The sequence below is a fragment of the Bactrocera neohumeralis genome, chromosome 2 (assembly GCF_024586455.1).
Source record: "Bactrocera neohumeralis isolate Rockhampton chromosome 2, APGP_CSIRO_Bneo_wtdbg2-racon-allhic-juicebox.fasta_v2, whole genome shotgun sequence".
Lineage (NCBI taxonomy): Eukaryota > Metazoa > Arthropoda > Insecta > Diptera > Tephritidae > Bactrocera > Bactrocera neohumeralis.
This window is the reverse complement of record NC_065919.1, coordinates 6483089-6505585: the sequence shown is the minus strand read 5'-3', so window position 1 is coordinate 6505585 and position 22497 is coordinate 6483089. Positions and strand designations below refer to the sequence as shown.

Sequence of the window (22497 nt, the reverse complement as noted above, 5' to 3'; positions counted from 1 at the left end):
AAATATTTGGCGTGGTTGTTATGGTAAAAATTTTTGCGTCATCGTCTTCAACAATCAGATCTCTTTTATGTCCACATAAATATAGTACGTATACTAGATACTTCTCTAATTTCAATGTTTACAACGATTCTGAACTCCTCCGCTTTGGCTTTGAAAATCAGAGCTAATTCCTTTCCGTAGCAGTAACTGCTAATTGAAACATTTTCAAAGGGATATGCCTTTTTTTAAATATCCAATATTATTAGTTATATAATTACCGGTTCTAGTGAGAGACCCTGTGGAGTTTGGTCCTCCGACTTAGTGCTACAAGTAATTTGGTGGTGGTTGGTAAATATTAGACCCAAACACGCTTGTATAGTGAGGATTATAACTCTACGCGGTTGAAATTTTCAAACCTAATGACAATAAATAAACATACAAACTTGCGCAATATACATTTTACATAATTTCAATAAAAAGTATGTTTTATAAAATTGTTATACGATTATTTTTTATTTGTTTTCGTTTTTTATGATGTTTTTTAGACATAAAAGTACAATATATTTTGTTGGTATTAATCATAGTTTGTATTTACGGCAGAATATGTGTATATATGTATATCTACTACGCTAAATGCCGACGGCAAAACAAATATGCATTTCATTATAATTATTAATTTTGTCTTTTTCAATTCTTGTTAATTTTAATTGGAATACAAAAAGAAGTGTGAAAGGAAATCTAAATAGAACGTATAAACAATACAAAAAGTTAAGAAATCTATAGTTTAGAAAAATTTAAAAATAATAATGCAATCGAAGTTTTAGTATTAATTGATTGATGACAAAAACCTCGAAAGTATGGATTGTAGTGCTAGATGCTGCTGCGCTATCCAATAGTGTACAGTATAAACTACACCAAAGCATATGCATTATTTGTTTAGAAATTTAAAGATTGTACCGTTAGTCAATGAGAATGGAAACAATTGTAAATGCTTAAAACAAGTGTTAATAAGCGCAGTTACTAAACATTGCTAATTCTATATGTTTGTTTTTTATTGTTCTGCCACTGCCATTCACTTCCGGCGTGAGCGTGTGGCACGTTTGGCTGGCGCAGCTGGTGCTGATGTGGTCTCTTCTTCAGCAGCTGTATCCACCGACATCGTAGCGCTGGCCACACTTGATGGCGTAGCCGCGTCAAAACGAACTACTTTGCGGCTCCGACTACTGGCGGCACTTTCGGCTCGTGTATCCAATTGTGAGGCGGCATCACTTTCTTCAGTGTTAGCGGCAACGGCACGACGTCGTCCACGCTTGGGTACTGGAGACTCTGCAGCGCTGGCCGTGGCAGCTGCCACTTTACGACTGGCTGTTGTACGTTTTTTACCTGTTAACTTTGCACTCGCAAGGGATGTAGCCACCTCTAGATCTGCTGCTTCCGTTGTGAGCATTTCGTCATCGTCTTCGTGCTCATCATCGGCATCTGCGATGATTGGATGTTGCGGTTGTTGATGTGAAGCATCATTACTGCTCGTTTCGACACCTGTCAACGACGAGTGTTGCAAAGTGGCATCCTCGAGGTCTTGCTGTTTTTTGCGACTACGACCGCCTCGAGCGGTTCGTCCACCGGTCGCAGTTTTCCTCGTTTTCTTATTTGTTTGCTCAACATCGGTTTCAAGCGTAACTACTGCTTCCGTTTGTACTTCCTTTACTTCAGCATCGCTTGGTTGTACTTCTTCGTCGACGGTGACTGCACCCCGTCGAGTGCGCCCTCCACGTGGCTTTGTATGTGAACCAATTGGGTCGTCAGTTATTAATGCTGCCGCAGCTGCTGCTTTCGCGGCGCGTCCCGTGCGACCGGTGCCAGAGAGTGTTGCTTCTGTCGGAGTAGCAACTGTCGTTGCTAGCACATCGGGAATTTCACTTTTCACGGTAGCAGCTGGTACTGTGGGTATTGGCTGTTTGCCACGACCACGTGGAGGTCGTTTTGTTGCCTTTGATTTTGTTGTTCGCCCTTTTTCTTCCACATGACTACTGCTGTGAGTTGTTTCCAACTCGGAATGTGTATGTTCTACTTCCGAACGCGATTCTTCTGAAGTTTCTGCGACGTGTAAGACTTTGGCGGTGCGCGTTCGACCGCGAGCCATTGTGTGGACCGTTTCAGACCCTTCTGTTTCAACAGTAGAAGTCTTTCGTGTACGACGTACAGGTGTAACTCCCGTCTGTGATGTGGATGTTTCGCCGACTGCGGCTGAACCGAGCAGTAAACGTTTCTTCGGTGTCTCGGCTTTAGCGCGTTCCTCTTCAAGGTACTGCTGCACGCGCGCGGTGGGTTTTCGTTGACGCCCACGACTTGTGGTTATCACCGTAGATAATATAGGTGTGCTTGTTGTTTTAGCTGTAATTTCTGTAACTGCTGCAGGAAGCATCGTCTTTGTAGGCGTTTTAGCCCTTATGGGACTTCCCTGCTTCAATGAAGAAACAGCTGTTGCTGCACTGGTGCTGTTACTGGCTTTTGGTAGTGAAGCTTTCTCGATTCGACGCTTCAGATCGACTTGCGCCTCAGCATCAGAACTCTCGTCGTAGTTGCGATCTTGAGCCGCAGCTGCGCGTCGTGGACGTTGCGGCGTAGTAGAGGAAGATGAAGTATTTGCACCATGATTGGTGTCCATATCAATGCCAGTTCCTTCGTGAATGCTACTATCCAACGAGGAATCGCGCCGCTTTCGACTGAGTGGCCGCTTCTTTGGTGGTTCATCACCAACAGCTTCATCATTCAAGTTTTGCTGCGAATCCTTGCGTTTACGTCTACTACGCTGTTTCGTTGATGTGGCGGTTGGAGATTCAGCCGGTACAGATGTTGGCGTTTCGTCTCGAGCTTCAGACTTATTAAACGGTTGTTCATCGGCGTGATGCGACTCCCGACGCTTGCGTAAGCGCTTCGTTACAACCTTCGTCGATGGTTCTGCAACTTCTTCTGTTTCCAATTGTTCAACACCTTCACCTTCTTCAGCAGTAACAGCGTGCGATGGTTGCATTTCTTTTAGAGAAATGCGGCGTCTGCGTACCGATTTGTGTGGATTTTTCTCATCAACAACAGTCTGCGGATCATCATGATCGGTAGCAGTTTCACTTTGTTCTTCCTTAGACTCTGTCTTAGCGGTTTCCTCTTCTTTTCGAGTTGCATATGATTTATTTTGGTGGCTCTTGCCACGCAATGCACTGCGTTTATGAGCTGAGGATACCTCATTTATTGCGACGGTAGCAGCGGCAGCAGCTCCTCGACGTCCCCGCCGACCACCTACAGAGTCGGCATTTGTATTTGTTGACTCCAACACCGCTTGGTTGGGCGCTTCAATTTTGGTTTGAGCTTCCGTCTCCAGTGGTTCTTCATCTTTGTGAACTAGATCAGGTTCTTCTGTTTTTTCATGGTGGTCGTCATCTACTTCGGCTTTCTTACGTCGATTAACACGTGCGCGACTTGTCGCAGCAACCTTCTTCAAGGGTTGTTCTTGTTTCACATCTTCCATTTTTTCATCATGAGACTGCTCTATCTTTATATCTTTTGTTTCATCGGGTAATTCCTTATTAATGGCCTTCCGTGTCCGCTTATTTTCCGCCCGTTTTGAAGAATCCGCACCTGTACTATGATCTACTTCTGTTTTAATTACATCAGAGGCTCCTTCAACGGCGACTTCAGCTTCACTTAACAATTCAGCTTTTACGGCTTTGGCTGTGGCAGGCAGCACCGGCACAGTTGTGGCATCATTTTCTCTGACTTGTAATGTCTCTTTAATTTTATGCAAACTGTTCTTTTCAGCTTCATCCTTTGCCTCATTAATATTAGAATTATCAGAAGTTGCGTTATTTCCGCGTCTTCGACGTTTTGTGCCAAGAGATTCTGAAGTGACTGAAGTTTGGCTCGATTCGGAAAGTGTCGGCTTGCGTCTGCCACGTTTTGTAGCAGCGGACACACTTGACAATTCCTCAGTATCACTATGTTGTAAATCCTTTACCACACGGTCGCCGATGTCATCTGTTGCCTTCGCCACATGTTGGCGCCTGCTGTTGCTGCTTTTTATTATGGCATTTTCCGAATCAACATGTTGCTCTTTGCCAGTAGTGGAACGTACAACTTCCTCTAAATGATCGTGGTCTAAATTCTTGACGTCATTATTAATGTCTCCACTATGATGTTCCTCTATACTTGCTCCACTATTTTCCGATGCGGCTTCGATAACATTTTCTTGTGGAATTACTATTTCGGTCTCTTCAATTGGTAACTCTTGTATTTCCTCTAGTGGCATATCCTCGACCAATTTGTCTTGACCTTGACGTCGACGCTTAACTGTTGGCGGATCAGAGGTTGAGACTCCAATAAGCTCAAGTGGTGTGTCAGCACGTCGACGTCCACCCCGCCGTCTGGTTGTTGTTGTCGGAAGATGATCTTCATCTTGTGTGGAGCATTGACTGGATTGGGAGCCCTTGCGAGTGCGCCGTTCTCGCTTTGGTTCATGCACTTCCTCAACTTTACTGGTACTTTCAGTAGCATCTATTTCTTTATCAAGTTCGTTAGATGAAGCCAATTGTTGACCTGTAACATTGTCCATAATTTCCGAATGATCAGCGTACTTAGTATCTTCTTTCAATTTTTCGCTTTGGTCTGGTAATACAATCTCCACATGCTTATCAGATTTAACATCAAGTGCCGTTTCTGCGCTCTCCGATATGCATACCTCGTAGTTGACTTTTGTATAATATTCTGGTTCTGATTTGTAGCGTGTTGAGGTTGTTACTGCTGCATCGACTGTCGTCTGCACTATACCAGCGGAAGATTCTTCATGCTTGCTCGTTACAGGGATATGTTTTTTGTCATCCGAAAATTCCTCAACTAATATTGTCTTTGCAATTGTTGTCGTGGACACCAAATCGACATTTTTTTCAGTTGTTGGTTTGGATCGAGATGGTTTACGACCTCTACGCTTGGCAAGCCCTTGTGTTTCTTCGGATGTTTCTCGTTCCTTTTCCAATGTCCCTATATTTTCGCTAAGTTCTGATGTTTCTTCAACCGACATCTTTGAAACATCTCCTCTGCTTTCGGAAGTTGTTGAACTTTTACTTGCTACATCTGTTTTTCCTTTTTCACCTATATCTATGTGAGTTTGTGCTTCTGTAACTTTATCTTCAATTAATGATTTACTTTTATTCACTTGAACTTTACCGCTAACTGTATCCAAAGTTTCCACCGTATCCTGCGCAGCACGTGATATTATTGAAGGAGCTATGATGAGAGATATAATTTCAGTCTCATTATTTTCTTTTCCTGCTTGTTTGGAACATGAAGGTTCCTCATTGTCTCCAATAACTTCTGATTTTTCTTGATTTACTGGTGCTTGTACTGGCTCATGTACGATTTCAGCGGCCGTTACTGTCTGTCCTTTCACTTCATCTGTTATTTCTGCATTTTCTGTTTGTATATTTTCAAATTGTTTTGCTTCTTGTTGGAGCTCTTCAATTACTTTGTTTTCTTTTGTTTCTTTGTTAGCGCATTCAGTTTCCATCATTATTGGTGAATTTGTAGAAGAAACACCCACTTCTGGTACCATACATTCATCAATATCAATTCGATCGGCTTCATTTGAATCTTTACTCTCGGTGGTGTCAGCTTCTTCTACAGTAAGAGTAGTAGATGTGGGGATTTCTGAATCAATTCCAACTTTAGTTGGCTCTGTTACTGGTTCTTCCAAAATATTTTCTGCATCAGTGTGGAGGTCAGTTACTGAGACTTGCGGTTCAAGAGTTGGCTCTGTTACTGGTTCTTCCAAAATATTTTCTGCATCAGTGTGGAGTTCAGTTACTGAGACTTGCGGTTTAACAGCATCTGTGATGTTAGATTGGACCGTTTCATTATTTGGTTCTTCTACTTCATTGTTTATATCGGCTTTTACGACCGGCACCTCTTGCCCTGCTCTAGCTTTGGTAGTTTTTGGTGTTACTTCCGGCATTTCGTTGTTATCCAATTCTGATTCCGTCGAAACGGCCAAAGTAAAAGCTGCATTATCCGTACTTGTGTTTGCATCGAGAGGCGACTTTTTATCAATAGAGGCTTCCAGTTCTTCAAAAACTGTAGTTTTTACTTCCTTTTCGAACATTTCGCTTTCACACGAAACGTCCGATAAAACTTCTGTGTTATCTCTTGAAACTTCCTTACTCAAAGCTATTACCTGGTGTACTACGGCGGATCTGTCAGATTCTTTCTTATTTTCGATGAAAACGATCTTCTCGCTATCTTCGTCTGCTTCGGTTGCTTCTGAAGTTTTGATAGTATTGCTATCTATAGACACTGTTGTGGACTCAGTCACGTCATACTCATTTTGTTCGTAGGGCGTGGGGTTTTCGGCAGAGTTCGTTTCAGCTGTACTTTCGGCATTCTCTTCAATTAAATCAAATATAAGGCCTTGTGTTGTATTAATTGTGGGAGTTTCACTTGGCAACTCTTCGGTTAAATCAAATATATCACTCTCGTTGAATCCATCTCCAGCAGATGATATTTTATTTTCAGCTTCTAAATATGCTGCAGATGATTCCTCACGTGTCACGGGTACTTCAAGACTAACATTATTGAGGACTTGATGATCTCCTTCAGAATCAGTTCTGTTTTCATTTGCTTTATTTTTTGATGATCCAGCTTCAATTTCTTCAACTATTGTGCTAACAGGCGCATCTTTTAGATATTGTTTTTCAGATTTTATTTCTGCGTTGCCAACAGTTAATTGTACTTCTGGGTTATCGACTATATGAACTGTTGAAGATATGGATATTTCGGTTTTATTTCCATCAGGGGTCTCCGAGGTTTTTTGCGTAATGGTTTTTGTGGTTGCTGCAGCACCAGTGTTTTCGTTGCATATTTTATTTTCTTCTTTTGTTGAGTCTGCTGGGGTAATTTCTTCCTCGGTGGTACCCTCAGAGTCTTCTTTTAACTGATTTTCAATATATTCTGATTTCGCTTCATTTATAATTTCTGAAACATAACTTTCTGTTGTTTTCTTAGATTTGTTTTCCTCTTCAGCAACCAATGTTCTAGTAGGTGCATCATCAGAAGACTTGGTTGTCTCCCGGTCAAAGTTGCTTCCGGTGGCTGCGGGGTCTACATTTTCAGCCTTGTTTACATTATATTTCTTTTCAGTTGTCCCAGTTGCAACGTCCACTAAACGTTCATGTTCACTGACATCTACTATATTCTCTTCTACATTTTTCGTATTCATGGTCTCAGTTTCCGATTCCTCAGCTGAGCATTTAGCATCATTTCCAATAATTTGAACGTCATCTTTGTTCTTTAATGAAATTTCAGCTTCCACATCTGGTACTGAATTCTTATCAGACCCAACCGTGTCTTTTTCAAATTCTTTTCCTGACGTTTCGAATGTATTTGCTTCCATTTCACTCACATTTTCTGCCCTATCCAATTGGGGTTTAACATTAACTTTATCTTCATCTTCCACACTCTCTGCATTATTCGATTCATTTGCTTGTTTGTTAGTCTTAGACACCAAGGTTGTGACCTCAGTTGCAAGTGCTTCTACGTTTTCTTCGATAATGGCCGGTTTCGACTCCTCTAATCTTAATTTTTCTTCCTCAAAATCAATTGTTACTTTGGGTAAATGCAGCTCAGCACCTAGGGTTAGCCGACGACCTTGTATTATTTTTAGTGACCGCGATTTATTGACTTGATCTGGTGTCGCCGCACGCTTTCCCCGGTTGTAATTTGACTTATTTGCACGAAAATTGCAAAATTCAGAATCATTGTCTTTTGATTTAGTAGTTGTTCCGGAAGGTTCGTCCTCACTTGGATTTGTACTTTTTATTTCAGTTGCATTCGGAGAAGATTCAATAGGCTCTTCATCGGTTTTTATTACTTTGTCTTCTGTATTTGCCTCATCTACTGACACTTCGGCAACCTCTACTACGGTGTCAATTACAGTCCGATCTTTGTCTTTAGTTAAGCGAGTTTTTTCAATTGACAAATCAATAGACACCTTTGTTATGAATTGTTCAGCGCCCATACTTTGCCTGCGCTCCCTTGTAGATTGTATTAAACTTCGATTCGGAGTAGATGCCCGCATTTGTTGACCGGCAACATTTTTGTGTAACTGGAAGTTACTGAATTCCTCATGAATGTCACTTGGTTTGGTAGTTAGTTCCGCGTTTCCGGTAGATTCATCATCTAACTCAATGATTTCTTCCTCATGTGTTATTTTCACACTTTCAATTGGAGATTTAACTTTAGCTTTCTTTGTGTCAGTTTTTTCAGTTGCTTTTATATCTTCTTCTGGCTCAGAATCACTACTATCAACAAACATTATTGGAATTTCTTCCGCGTCTTGTGATTTTTTAGCATCGACGCTTTCTGTTTCTGCTTTATCATTTCCATTTCCTTCTAACTGATCTGACTCCGTATCGCTCACCACTAATGGTTCCGAGAACATTGAATCATTTGTCTGGTCAAGCAAATTGATGCCGCTAATTTCGGTACTGATAGGCGTAACCGGCCGCAATGTCTCGTTTTCGTCAACGACTTTTGTTGACGAAGATTTAGTAGGTTTCCTTGCACTTGGCTGCAAAGGATCAACCATTGAAGACACCGCACTCATGTCTGCCAGCAATTCCTCGGTTGTATTAACGCCACTTATTTCACATACCGATGCAGCAATTGGATCATGTGTTGCCTTTGATGCGTTCAATATTGAAGTGGATGCAGTAAATTCTTGTTCTTCTACAATTGATTCGGGCTCTTGTTCTAAATTATCGACCCATTCCTGTATGTCGGTTTTAGGTAAATCAGAAATCACATCTGTTGCTGAGAAGGGTGAGACAGCAACGTTTGATTGTTGTTTGCGAGCATAGACCTTCTGTGGAGGCGTGTCATCCAGTGTGGTACGCATCCCCACCATTTCGTCAAATGTCTCTTCAGCGGAGAGATTTCGTTTGCTAGTTGTTGCCTTCGGTGGGTTATCACAAATAGCTGCCGGTGTCTCGGGTATATTCACTTCGACTTCACTTGGGTCGACAGTTAAACTTGTATCTTTTTCAATTTCTATACTTGTTAAACGTGTACTAACGGGCGTCTTGTAGATTTCTTCCAGAGGTCGTTGACTGTTACTATGTAGTTCATACTCTGTTGTTGCAGCCATCATAATTTCAGCAGATGAGTCCGAACTGGGTTCCAAAATGGCACTCGCCGGATCGGCTGGAATCATAATGTTTTTAGCACGTGGCGTTTTGAAAAATTGATCTAGTTCCTCGTTTTTATCGTCATATTCGGCATCTAGTTTAGTACGTTTGGGAGTCTGCATGAGTTCCCTGACTCCAGCCAATTGCGGTGTGCTGCATGCTTTGGGCGAGCGCAACATTTCGCGCATACCGCTATAATATGATGTGCTAGTGTGTTTTGGGGTTTTCAATAGCTCCCGCATACCGATAAAGTCTGAATGAGCCTTGGTTGATGAAGAGGGCTCATCGTCTTCATCTGTTGCTTCAACGTTCTTAAAGTGTGTTTTCGAAACTTTAGGTGTATTCATCAAATCGGCTAAGCCTGTTGGTTGTTCCGCATCATACACCATATCGTTTGTTGATGAGTCAATTGTAGGTTTAGGTGTGCGGAGCAGATCTCGTACACCAGCCAACTTTGGTGTGTCAACGCCATCTTTCGGTGTTTTTAGTAGCTCACGCATGCCGACCATTACGGGTGTTTTCGGTGAATTTTCTAAGTCGGTATCCGCAATTCTAACAGTTTTACGTTGAGTTTTAGGTGTTTTCGGCTGAGCGTCAGTCGAAACTGTTGCTAAAATAGAATTCACGAAAAATTAATTGGGTTGCAATATACATATTTGCAGAATTAGGTTGGTATGTCAGCTATAAGAATGTATATTTTTTATACATTATCTATAGAACTATGCAATTAATGTAGTAAAGCTCATATATTCGGATTTTATAAATATCTCCAATCTAGCATCACTGATAAATTTATTTTATTAAAAAAAAAAAACAAAGATAATTTAGAGAAAACATAAATAGTTCTACATATTTAGGTAGCTTAATTAACCTTGGCATAAAATACCAACCTTCACTATGTTCCATGACCTCTTTTCCGTATTCATAATCTGATTCATCAAGTATTTCGGCATTTTTATCTGTAGTTAAGTCTTTACTTTCTTGCATGCGTTCTTCTGTTTTTCACCATAAAATATTACTTTTAACATGTGTTGCATTATGTTTATATTAATAATTACCTTTATGAACTTCGTTAACGTTACATGAGATATCTGCAACAGCTTCTTGTACTTGTGTTTGTTGTGATGGAGATTCAGCTGAAATTATTATGCATTTTATAATATTTTCAAAATTATTTATAAGAAGTTTAAGTAAAAAATCTTACTTTCAGTTGCAATTTCAATCTTATCGACATCTTCATCTAGTTTCCCAGTAACACAAATGGCTTCGGCTATAAAATGAAATATATACATATATATTTTTTAAAACACAAAAAATCACACAAATTGCATTTAACTTACTCTCATTTACGAGTTTTTCTGCCTTCTCACACTCATTATTTGATTTATCTTCCACAACTTTTTCTTTTTGCTCTTCAACATCCTGATTCTGTATATTAATTTCTTCACAAATGCTCTCCTCTATAACTTCAGGAACGTCTTGCACTGAAAACGTTTAAAAAAATAATTATTTATTCATATATATCATACAGACTTTTAAAATATACCACTATTTTTAGTTTTAACGTCTTCCTTATTCTTCTGAGTTTCCACAATGTCTTGCTGGCCTTCTGGAAGTTTGAAAAAAGTGTGTTCGAAAACTGTGCATAGTTAATAATACAATTTAAATTCTTACCAGTGGTTTCTTGCACACATTCTTTAGGTTCCTCTTCAATAATTGCACCCATATCTTCAGCGACTGGGGTTTCAGCTATTGTACCTGGGCGTTTAGAACGCGAACCACCACGTTTAATTGGCGTCAATACCTTGTCTGCTGCTCCTTCGTTGTCTAATGCCAAAGATGAGCGCCTTCGAGTAATACGCTGTGGGGTGTAGTTAATTTCAGCAGATGCCGATGCACGTCTTCGGGTTGTGCGACTTGGTGTATTGTCTGTTTCTGGAGTGGTTTTAGGTGTAGGTGTTAGCTCAGGATTTGCCGAAGCTCTACGTCTTGTACTGCGTCTAGGTGTGAATTTGCTACGTTCAGCGGTATTTTGTGGAGTCTCTGCTCTTATTTTACTCAAACGTGGCGTATTTAGCAATTTCTGCACACCTATCAACTCTTCAGTGTCGGCTTCTACAGCAGATGCTGCAGCTGCGGCACTAGTTGATGCCTTAGGGGTGCACATAAGGTCACGTAAACCAACAAAGCGTGGAGTCGTAGAGTCTGTTTGCTTTGGGGTGCGTAACATATCTCGGATGCCACAGAGATTCGGAGTTTTAGGCTCGAAAGAGGGTGTTTTTTTAGTCTCATCGGCAGTGTTGGTAGACATTTTTTTGCATGCATCGGCAACACGAACGTTATTTTCTTTCTCGCTATCACTATTACGGTCATTGTTTGCAGGTATTTGATCTTGTACTTTCGGTTTTGTTTCTTCCTCTACATTAGAATACGGTTCAACAGTGATCGTTCTGCTGCTATTTGATAATAGTTTAATTTCTTCGGCAACTTTTTCCACATCTTCAACTGTTGTAACTGCCACTTCGGAATCTAATATTGCCGATTTACATTTAAATTCTGTTGCGACGCTATCAGTTTCTTTGCACTCAGTTGTAATAAGTTCTGTTTGATTCACCGTAATTTCTTTGTTTTTATTCTTATCAACAATTTTTTGTGTATCGTTATCACCCTTTAGAATTTCTGCAGTGTCATTTTCATCAATTTTCGATTTATCAACAGAACCTTCTTCATTGCTGACATCATTTTCAACTGTTGTGTGTACCATACCTTTTACAACACCAGAGGTTGCCTCGGCCTCAGCAACAGTTTCTGCTTCCACTGCATCAGCTCCGGTCAACTCTGTTTGGATGATAGTCTGATTTTCTTCCGATTCTGAGTTCACTAGGTTTGTAATATTATTTGTATTTTCTGCTTTTTCATTTCCTGCTTCACATTCATCGGAAACCATTGACTTCTGTACTGAAGTGCTTCCAATGGTAGAAGCATCAGATTCACTTGGTGAAGCTTTAGATGTAATAGATAATAACTCCGTTTGTTTCGAACTATCATCTATGTCAGTTGAGATTATTTCAGACTCTGTTGCTATAAAGTTTGAGTCCGTGGAACTCACATTTTCTTGTGTTTCTGGTTTATCTTTTGAATTTGTTACTACTGAGTTTGAAGTGGAAGATGTTGTCAGCTCATCTTTAGTAGTTGTTTCCGAATCTTCGGCCTGTTCTATATGATGACTAATTTCGGCATTAATATTGACAACAGTCTTGATATTATCCTTGGTTGTAACATTTTCTGTTTCGTCACGGGAGTTTTCTTCAAATTCGTTTCGTACTTCAATGTCTGAAGGATGTGGATCTTTACCTAGTTGTTGCTGCAATTCATCGGATTTATTCAATACATACTCAATTTCCTCCAACAACTCCGCAGTGCCTTGAGACTCCGCAGACTGTTTAGGCATGACTTCCATATCAATTTTTTCACTTGAAGAAGGTGATGTAAGTACATTCTCTTTTCCTCCTGTAATACTGTGCTGCTGTTCGTCAGAAACATTGCCGCTTATCTCATAAGCGTCCAATGTTTCAATAACCTGATCCTCAATCAATTTTGATTCCTGTTGATTATCAACTTCAATCGTACTTTTTTCGGCAGTAGGTTTGACATCATCTGCTTGCTTCTCTGTTGAGTGAGATGTAGACGTTTCAAGAGTTTCAATAGTATTTTGTTTGTCGATCTGAACGATGTCTGTTGAAGTTTTCGGACTTTCTTCTGTTTTAGCGTTTGCTTCTACGACTTCAGCGAAACTCTCCGATATGTGTTCGATAATTATTTCGTCATTTTTTTCATTCAAATCTTCTGAGAGATCACTTTTATGAGATCCAATTCTGGTTTCTGCAACATCGACAGCTAAGTCAAATGCAATTTTGTCTTCACTGGTCAGTGGTCTTTCTGGAGAAAACGTCTTATTCACTTCCTGCTTTTGTGATGTAGAAGCGTCTAAGTCGCAGGATGTTGAAGGATTTGAGGTTTTAATTTGCACCGCTTCCAACGAATCATCGACTGTGAATGTGCGACTTAATTCATCAACTTCAGTTTGCTCTTCCAAAGAAGCTTCTTTCTTAACTTCTTTTTCGGTAGTATCGTCTACCGTTCGAACATTCTCCCTCTTCGGTGAGCTGATGTCAGGCGTCGTTGAATTTGGATTGCTATTTTTGGGGCTCATCGCTGCGGCTACCAAGCTGCGAGCACGTGAAGCTACTCGACTGTTGTTTGGACTGTTGGGTATAAATGATTTTCGAGCTTTTGCTGCCAGTTTCGTAGCAATAGCTGTTGGTGAATGCTTACGTGGTGATATAACCGATCGGCGTGTTTTCGAAATATGCGATGTGAGAGTTGTGCCGCCGAAGGATTTACGCACTCCACGCAGTGGAGAGGTACGTTTTGCCGTATTTAAACGAGACGCGGAAAATGGAACTTTTTTATTTTGAGTAAGGCGTGTGTGTGATGTTGTCGAGGGTGTTATTACATGTTCCCTGTTAGGACTGGCACCTATTGAACTGCGCGGTGTTAAAGAGCTGATATTTCGACGTTGTGCTGCAGCTACACTTCCCGGTGAGTCAATAGATATTCGGCTTTTTGATGTTGGCGGAGTTGATTCAGCAGTACCAGTTGGTTCAAGCTTTCTACTATTAGCCGGCGTTGATGTTAGCTGACGAGCTGGTGTTGTTTTACCGAGCGCAGCTCGCAGTGAGGAATTTATTTGCTTTTTAGCACTTGTTACTATGGCACGTTTCAATAGGGATTGCGGTGTACGCAATGGTGTAGAGGTGAAAGGTTTCTTTCCGGTCGGACGCTGTGGTGTCTTTGTGGTAAAGTCTGTGCGAACTGGCGAAGATGTACTAGGTGCTGGCGAGTCATCTTCAGATATTTCAATAACAGCGGCTGATGAATCACTAGTTTCATCTACACTAATAATTGATTCAGCACTTTGAGGGGATGATTCAGATTTATTGAGTGCTGTTTCCAATGTTGGAGCCTTTGATACTAAATGAGCCTCCACTACTCGTTCCGAATCTTCTTTTAACTTATCAGAGGTGATTGAGGTTGTTGAAAATTTGACTTGGCTGGGTAGTGTTTTATTTCCTTTATTTATCAGGCAATGTCGCGGGCTGTGGGGTGCCAATTTACTAGGCGTAGTCAAATCGATTAAATGCATAGAAGAATTTCTAACAAGTATCCGGGCGCCTTTCTTCGATGTTGCAGGTGTAGAAAAATCAATAAAATCACGACTTTCATCGTCGTCATAATTCGAAACCATACTTTTCGGAGTGCTATAAACGCTCTTAGGTGTGGTAGAGCTTGTAGATGTTGGCTTGATCACTGCTGTAAACGATTTTTCGATACGTATACCGGTTTCTCGTGGTGAAAAGGATGTAATCACCACATCAGATTGCTGACAAAATGATAGCATACGTAGTTTCTTCTCGGTACTTGTGTTTTGTTTATTTTGTGTATAATTTATTAAATTCATTTTGGGTGTATCCTCCAATTTTACCAAGGGGGTACTGGCAATGATTGGCTCATTTTTTTGTGGCTCGGGTGTAATACTACGTCGTTGAGCATTTAAAGTTTCTAATGTAGTTTTGCCATCAGAACTGTCTTGTAATTTGGTACTGGTTGGCAAGATCTCTTTGTCTTCCACTGACATTTCTTCAAACCTTCCGTCCTTCTTAATGGATTCTTTTTGTGTAACTAACTGGGTTGTTGCAGCTTCCTCAACTTTCTCAGACTCATTTATACTTGGCAAATCAGAAGATATGTTGCCCTCCTCATCGGAGTTGATGCAGTACGCAAAGCTTTAAAAATATAATATTTTCAAAATTCAAACTTTTTTGAGCAAAGTTATTTGTAAATTATTTATTGATATTTAAAAGCAAGATAAATTGTGCATACCCTGTTGGGAAGTAGGTAGGGAACTTAAAAGGTAATTAAATACACATTTTTCCTCTTATAAACCCATTAAAATCAGTCCGTTGTAAGTTTTGTATAATATAGAAAGATATGCTGAATGACCACATTGTAAATAAACACAGTACTGCCCAAAACTAAAGCACCAAATAGTGCGTTTTTTACATTGTTTTTTTTTTTTTTTTAAACATAGACATCAGAAATAAAATATGTTTGCTTATATTAATAGGTGATTTATTCACTTATAAAAAAACATTTAATTGCTGTTATTTCCCTCTGATTTTAAAACACACAACACCGTTTTTTTAATTAAAAAATTCTAAATTAAATGAATATCTGATATGTTTGCGACATATTATGACTCTTAAGGATTAAATTTAGATAGATAAAACCTCATATTGTGTTAGTAGTAATAAAATATTCAAAATTACAATTAAAAGACAATACTCAAGAAATAAAATATTGACAAATATCAAATTCAAATGTACATTCTTTTGGATTACTTTTTTGCCAAACAACATATGTATGTATTTCGACGTAATATTTTTTAAAGTTCACATAAGAAAAAAATTTAAAAAAAAAACTACTGATATTGAAACAAAATTTTAATTTACTATATATCTTATATAAAGGCGAACCATTAAATTTTTTTCATATACATATGTATGTAATAAAATACATAAATGCAGGAGTACCACATGGAAGCGTTCTTGGCCCTGTGCTATACACCATCTTTACATTTGATATTCCAGAAACTGAAAATGTATTAATTGCTACTTATGCTGATGACACTGCTCTATTGTCGTCAAGCCAGACGCCAATTGAAGCAACTAATTTAGTGCAAAGAGAATTGAACAAGATACAGACTTGGTTAGATTGACGTGAGTAAATCTGTACACGTTTTATTTACATTAATTGCTTTTAAATGGCAATACTATTCCTAAAAGTGATAGCGTTAAATACCTCGGCATGCACTTGGACAAAGGATTAACTTGGAAACAGCACATACAAGCCAAAAATAAACAATTAAAAATAAAAACCAAACAACTTTATTGGCTACTTGGGCATACATCGCAGTTATATCTTGAAAATAAATTACTATTATATAAATCTATACTAAAACCTATATGGATATACGGTGTGCAACTTTGGGGCACTGCTTTGAATTCAAATATTGAAATTCTACAAAGATACCAATCGAAAACTCTAACATTAATTACAAACGCGCCTTGGTTCATAACAAATAAAACCATTCATTCAGATCTGAATATACCTTTTGCTAAAGATGAAATTAAAAGATTTAGTTCAGCATATTTGCACAGGATAAGTTATCATGACAATCTTTTGGCAGTCATGTTATTAGATGATAGTAATGAAACTATTAGACTTAAAAGACTACATGTTCTAGATCTCCCATTTAGGAATTAAGTAAATGTTTAATTATATATGTTACTACGATATTAAATGTATAATTAAAATGTTTATATAAACATTTGTATTTAGAACATATTGTTATATTGTATATTATTTTTGATCTCATGGGAGACCAAAAATATAAGTCAAATTATGGTTTTGTTATCAAATTTGCTTATTATTTACTAAAATAGATTGCAAATAAATGAATTTAACACAAAAAAATATATATATTTGTAATATGTACATATATTGGGTAGTCGAAAAAGTCGTTTCGTATTTTTTTTAATGATGTTGCAGTCGAATATCTCCAGTGCTGCCAATCACATAGTGTCTTACCATATAGTGTTGGTCATTTAACAACAAAAAAAAATGAAATTCGTGAAAGTTGGGAAAAAGTTACAGTTGTTCAAAAAATCATTGAAAATAATGAAGAAATTTGCTATATTTTGAAATTTTTGTATAAAAAAGGAAAAAAGGTTTACAATGTTGGAATAATAATAATTCATAAAAGATGTTGAGATACTGTGCTACAGTGATGTGCGATGAAATAGAGCCAGTACTATCGAAATTATTTAAATTAACAAATCATATAAAAATTCACTTTTTTCATTTATTCCTTCAATAGGAAAAAAAGAGCAACTTATGAGACGTATATTAAAAAACAAATTAAACAGCTTAAGTCTAAAACAGAAACGAAAAAATGCAAAATTCATTGGTATATCTTATTTCAGCTGTGACTTGAAATAGAGCCAAAAGTAATTATTCAATTTCAGTCGTATCTCATGACCTGAAATCAAAAATTTTTATGAAATAATTAAAAGAAACGATGCAACTATGCTAAATCTTACTTCAATATTTAAGTAAATAATGAGCAACGCCTGGGCATCGAATCCACTAGATTCTGGCACTTAGCAGCTGGAATTTGCTCCCATGCGTCCTTCACTAGTTTCCAAAGGGCATCTTTATTTGTTGGATTTTTTCCTCTAAGAGCCACTTTACAAAACTGGATGTTATTTTGACTAAACCATTCTTTTGCCCGCTTCGAAATGTTAAGCTCTGCGTAAGGCAACATAGTTTCATTCAAAATTCTAGTGTACTGCAAGGCATCCATTGTACCTTCTATCCGAAATAGAGGACCAGTCCCATAATTAGAAAAGCACCCCCATACCATTATACTTCCACCGCCATGTTTTACCGTTTTTACAGTATACTGAGGGCAGAATTCGGTATTGGGGGGCCTTCGCACAGTAAGACTGCCTCGGTCAGAGTTAAATAAATTCACTTTTGTTTCATCTGACCAAAGAATGTTTCGCCACTTACACGCTGGCCAATTCACATGATCCTCGCCAAATTTTAATCGTTTGTTTACATTTGCTTTGGTTAGAAACGGTACCTTTCGAGCTGTTTTAGCCTTTAATCTCTCTTTGATTAACAGTTTTCTAATTGTTGAAGTATCCACATCCAAAGAAAACTGTTTTTTGAGTGCGGAAGAGGTCACAAACGGATCTTTTTTAACGTGACGCAGGATCAAAAAACTAGAAACCTTTACTCACGTTTGCCAGAAAATTATATTGCACAAATATGTTTTAATGTCACTAAAAGTTTTACTTTATCGGTTGGCTCTATTTTAACGCACACGTTGCTGCACAGTTAATAGCACATTTTCACTGATTTGTTAAAAATGAACGCGAAGTTGAATTCAGAAGTAACGGGAAAATATACACAGACGATGTGAGTACTGAACTACAGTTAGTTCATGTCATGTTAGATTCTTAAAAAAAATTTAAGTGCAATAATATCATCAGAAAATGTATGGCTTTATTTCATCGCACATCACTGTATCTTTCTGATGTTTACAAAACGATTTTCAAGCACTATGTATTTCGATATTAACGCCACCAAGGACGAGAGGTAGAAGATGCGCATGATGCAGTTTCGATGACTTCAAGACCTTCATTGAATGCTTTGTGCCACTCAAATACCTGTGTTAATGATAAAATATGCCCCCCCAAAAAATTCTGCAACATTTTCAATGATTCCATAGACCTAATTTTATTACCACTTGGATAATGATCTCTAATATATGTGTTTCAAAGTGTTGAGCTCATTTTTCTGATTTCAACCAATTTTTATTAATATTTTTCAGAAATTTTGCTATAGGGTTAATATGAAAATAATAAAAAAGGTAGTATTTGAAAAAATAAATAAAACATTTTTGAAAAATATAACAGGACTAGTTGGACAATTATTATAGGTTACAATTATACATTCATATGTATATATTAATTCTAGAGATACAAAATTTCAAACAAAAAACTTTTCAAAAGTATAAATCTGAGTGGACAAAAGCACCATCTCATATTAGCCCCACAAAAAATAGTCTAAAGGCGTTAAAATGAGTGGCCAACACGGGTCCATTTCTTGAGATGAATTGTTCTCCGAAGTTTTCCCTCAAAATGGCCATAGAATCGCGAGCTGTGTGGCATGTAGCGCCATCTTGTTGAAACCACATGAGTCAACATTTAAAATGAAATTATCTTCAAAAAGTAAATGTCATGAACCAATCTAACGTTTCAAATAAAGAACCGATGAGATTTTGCAAATTTTATGCGTTTTTTTTTAAAAAAAAGTTATCAAGCTCTTAAAAAATCACCCGATATTATTGAGACATTTTGTAAAGAGATTTTTGACGTCGTCACTGTACAGTTGCGATTTAGAATTTAAGAATCGACTTTACAAATAAAATAATAAGTGATTGGTAAAACGGTTTATCTCAACATAAAATTAGTTAAAAATATTCGGTGAATAGGTCAGTGGTGCCCCGATTAATAAATAAATTTCAGCAAACTGGCAATGTACCTTCTCGACCCAGCTGAGGATGACAGCGAAAAACTTCATAAAGAGACGATTCATTCAGGTTATCCAAATTTATCCCACAGTCTTTTCCAATCAAATACAGAAACATTTTTATTTACTAGTTAATGCACGAACAATTAGAAGACGAGCTGTTGAGGCCGAGTTGTTCTGTTGACGTTCAGCCAGAAAGTTCTACTTCAGCAAAAAATTGAAAGGCCAAACTCATATTTGCGAAAACTCATCTCGATTGAAGCATTCAGAAATTGAATACCATTTTATTCTCAGACGAATCGAAATATAATATTAAAGTTTCGGACGGCATAAGATGTGTGAGAAGGCCGAAAGAACAAGGACTCAAACCTAAGTATTATGTTGCGACCATTTAATATGGCGGTGGTAATGTTATGGTCTGGAGCTCTTTCTCTGGGCACGGGTCTGGACCTATTCATTTAATAAATGGAATAAGAAACCGGTTAGTTTACGACATTTTAAACGGGATGTTACCGTATGCTGAAAAGGATATGTATGTCACTATAATGGTAGTCCCAGCAGGACAATGATCCTAAGCATAACTCTAGGCATTGCAAAACTTGGTTGTGAAGTTATAGAGTTGATGTTTTAGATTTGCCTCGATGTCAAATCCAACGAGAACTTTTGGGAGATCGTTAGTTCCAAAATAAATAGCGAAAACTGTAAAACCAAGGATCAACCTTTAGAACCTGAACAAATTGCTTGGAATGGCATACCACATGATACATAGTAAATTATTTAATTTCTTCGGTGCCTAAAATATGCGTTTCAGTCGCCCAAAATTAAGGGATTTGCTACTATTTTTTTAATTTTCAGATATTATTTTCAAACCGATGAAAGGGGTGATTTAGGTTTGTCCAGTTGATTTTTAAACCATAAATATTTTTGTTGTTTTAACTTATTTAATTTTGAAAACTGAAAATAAAAAGCTTTAATAAAAATTAATAAGCAACCCATTGAAAAGTGTAAAAATTTTACATTTATTATTTTTTATTGCCTGAAAACAGCTAAGTTCGAACTGAACCATAGTAGGGGGTGCTTTAGTTTTGTCCAATACTGTAGTATAAATATATGTATATACATATATAGTATATACAATATACATATATAATATATATTTTAATAATAATGCTTTTGTTCGAAACATATATTTTAATTACCTCTCTGTGTTAATATTTTTAAAATTGGGGCCATTTTAATAGTGTGTGATTTGAAAAAAAATTAACTAAAATTTGTAACTGTACAATTTACATATGTACATAAGACCGTAAAATATAAATTTATAATTTAGGGAATGAATACTCACTTATGTACTGTGAATCTTTTATCGACTTTCCGATGATGCTGTAAGTATTTATTAGTTATAAAGGTTATTCATCATAATTTATGAAAAATCTTACTTTAAGATCGGGACAAGAATTTGGTGCTTGTTCTGGTGCCGCTATCAATTTCTGAGGTGTGGAGACTGTATCGTTACTTGTAGCATCTTCTCCTTGTATATTCTTATTGGTTGCAGATGCCTCTAAAGATTTTGGAAACTTCCACAAAAAAGTTCTATCCAAGATCTTAATACGACTACCGTCCAAAAGAGGCCGCTTCAGTGTTATAATTTGTTCATTTACACTTATTGGATGTGCTTCGGAATTATTGTGAATTGTTACCTATTTTGTAAATTAATCAAAACAAACAATTAAATCCATGACCCAATAGCCATAACTACGAAATAGTATATACAATTGAAAATAACGCCAATCTGACAATACTATAGAAAAATATACACATACGCTGACATAGTGCCGACAGCGAAACGTCACCATAGTGTTGGTTAAACTTGCTCACAACTTACCCTTCCGAAAGCATCACACTGTATCTCGCAATGGACTCCGATTGCACGAGAATCTTCCAGCACATAATCACAGTTCATGTAGTATCCAACAGTAAATTTGCGTCCTTTTGCTTCAATTACTATATTCTCCGATGTTGAAGCATCACCGATGCCGCCGGCTTCAACCCCTGTGGTCTCTGTCGGCGTCGCTTCTGTCGCGTCTGCAGCTGCTGCATCGGACAGACAAATAAATTTAGCTCCATCCAACGCCATAATCTGCCGTTTTTATATATTTTAGATTTAAACTATATTCACATTAAATCTATTATCAAAACGTTCCATTAGAAGTCTCGCAAAAAGTAACAAAAAAAAAAAACAACAGTGAACACGAAAACCGATACAACCAAGCCGAACCGACTGCGGCAGCAAAAAATAGAAAGCAAATTTTTCTTGGCTATTCGTGACTACTGAACTTTTGCACTTCTTTTCAAGTTTGTTTTTAAGACTGTATAAACTGAGATTGAAAGTTTTTTATGTTTGAACAGTATATTCTATATTTTGCAGCATTTTCTAAAATTAATTAATTTTATTTCACCAGTCACAGCTTCCCTATCGGAATTTTCTATAGCTGCGTTTTTACAAGAAAAGGGACGCGCTCGTTCACTATTCGTTTCCTTTTGCTATTGCTATCTGCCTTTGTCAATTTACCTCTTCTTCTTATTATTAGCTTTAACATGACGTTTATTTGAATTTTTTTTAACCGACATCTTGGTACAAAGAATATCAACCCTGTAGCCAGGTCTGTTTGTTTTTATTTTATAAGCTTACATCAGCTCTAATATTTTTCTAAAATTTTTCAAATAAAATTGAAATACGAGCTCTTTTGCTAAAGCAGTGGCGTGCTCGATGACTTTTCAATATTTCCATTCTTATACAAGCGCATACAGGTTTATTTTTTCGAATATGATCCAGTATCTTACGAAAAATATTCTTTTACTTCTTGTATAAACAACAATTTACAAATGTATTCTTTTATTATAATGGACAATTTTGCTACGGTTCTATTTTTTATTTCTTAATATTAGTATTTATAGAATATTCAATATGAAATAAGCCAGCGAAACATAGCTACTAACAATTCTGTATTCTCCATTTTGCTTTCTTTTGTATTGTGCCCCACAACAACAAAAATATCAACTGTTAACA

General features: G+C 37.5%; 1 protein-coding gene and 1 long non-coding RNA gene across 2 annotated transcripts in view; one reads left to right on the top strand and one right to left on the bottom strand.

The window, feature by feature from the left end:
* Positions 1-459: 459 nt before the first annotated feature.
* LOC126768043 (mucin-17) lies at positions 460-21955 on the bottom strand. The gene is made up of 10 exons (XM_050485908.1): positions 21313-21955; positions 20867-21127; positions 20773-20810; positions 10881-15052; positions 10753-10815; positions 10547-10690; positions 10411-10476; positions 10265-10342; positions 10097-10201; positions 460-9816 (listed from the first exon to the last, which is right to left on the bottom strand). The coding sequence occupies exons 1-10, from the start codon at positions 21562-21564 to the stop codon at positions 1052-1054; spliced, it is 13944 nt and encodes a 4647-aa protein (XP_050341865.1). The 5' UTR covers positions 21565-21955; the 3' UTR covers positions 460-1051.
* LOC126768079 (uncharacterized) overlaps positions 19456-22497 on the top strand; it is a 41592-nt gene continuing 38550 nt past the window's right edge. The window contains exon 1 of the long non-coding RNA XR_007669201.1: positions 19456-19908. This is a non-coding gene — a long non-coding RNA (uncharacterized LOC126768079). The remainder of the gene's footprint in view (positions 19909-22497) is intronic.

Coding starts and splice junctions, on each gene's coding strand:
- LOC126768043 (XM_050485908.1), bottom strand. CDS start 21,564: ATGGCGTTGGATGGAGCTAAATTTATTTGTCTGTCCGATGCAGCAGCT. Junction 10,691..10,752: donor CGTTAAAACTAAAAATAGTG/GTATATTTTAAA, acceptor AAACGTTTTCAG/TGCAAGACGTTCCTGAAGTT. Junction 10,343..10,410: donor GATTGAAATTGCAACTGAAA/GTAAGATTTTTT, acceptor TAATAATTTCAG/CTGAATCTCCATCACAACAA.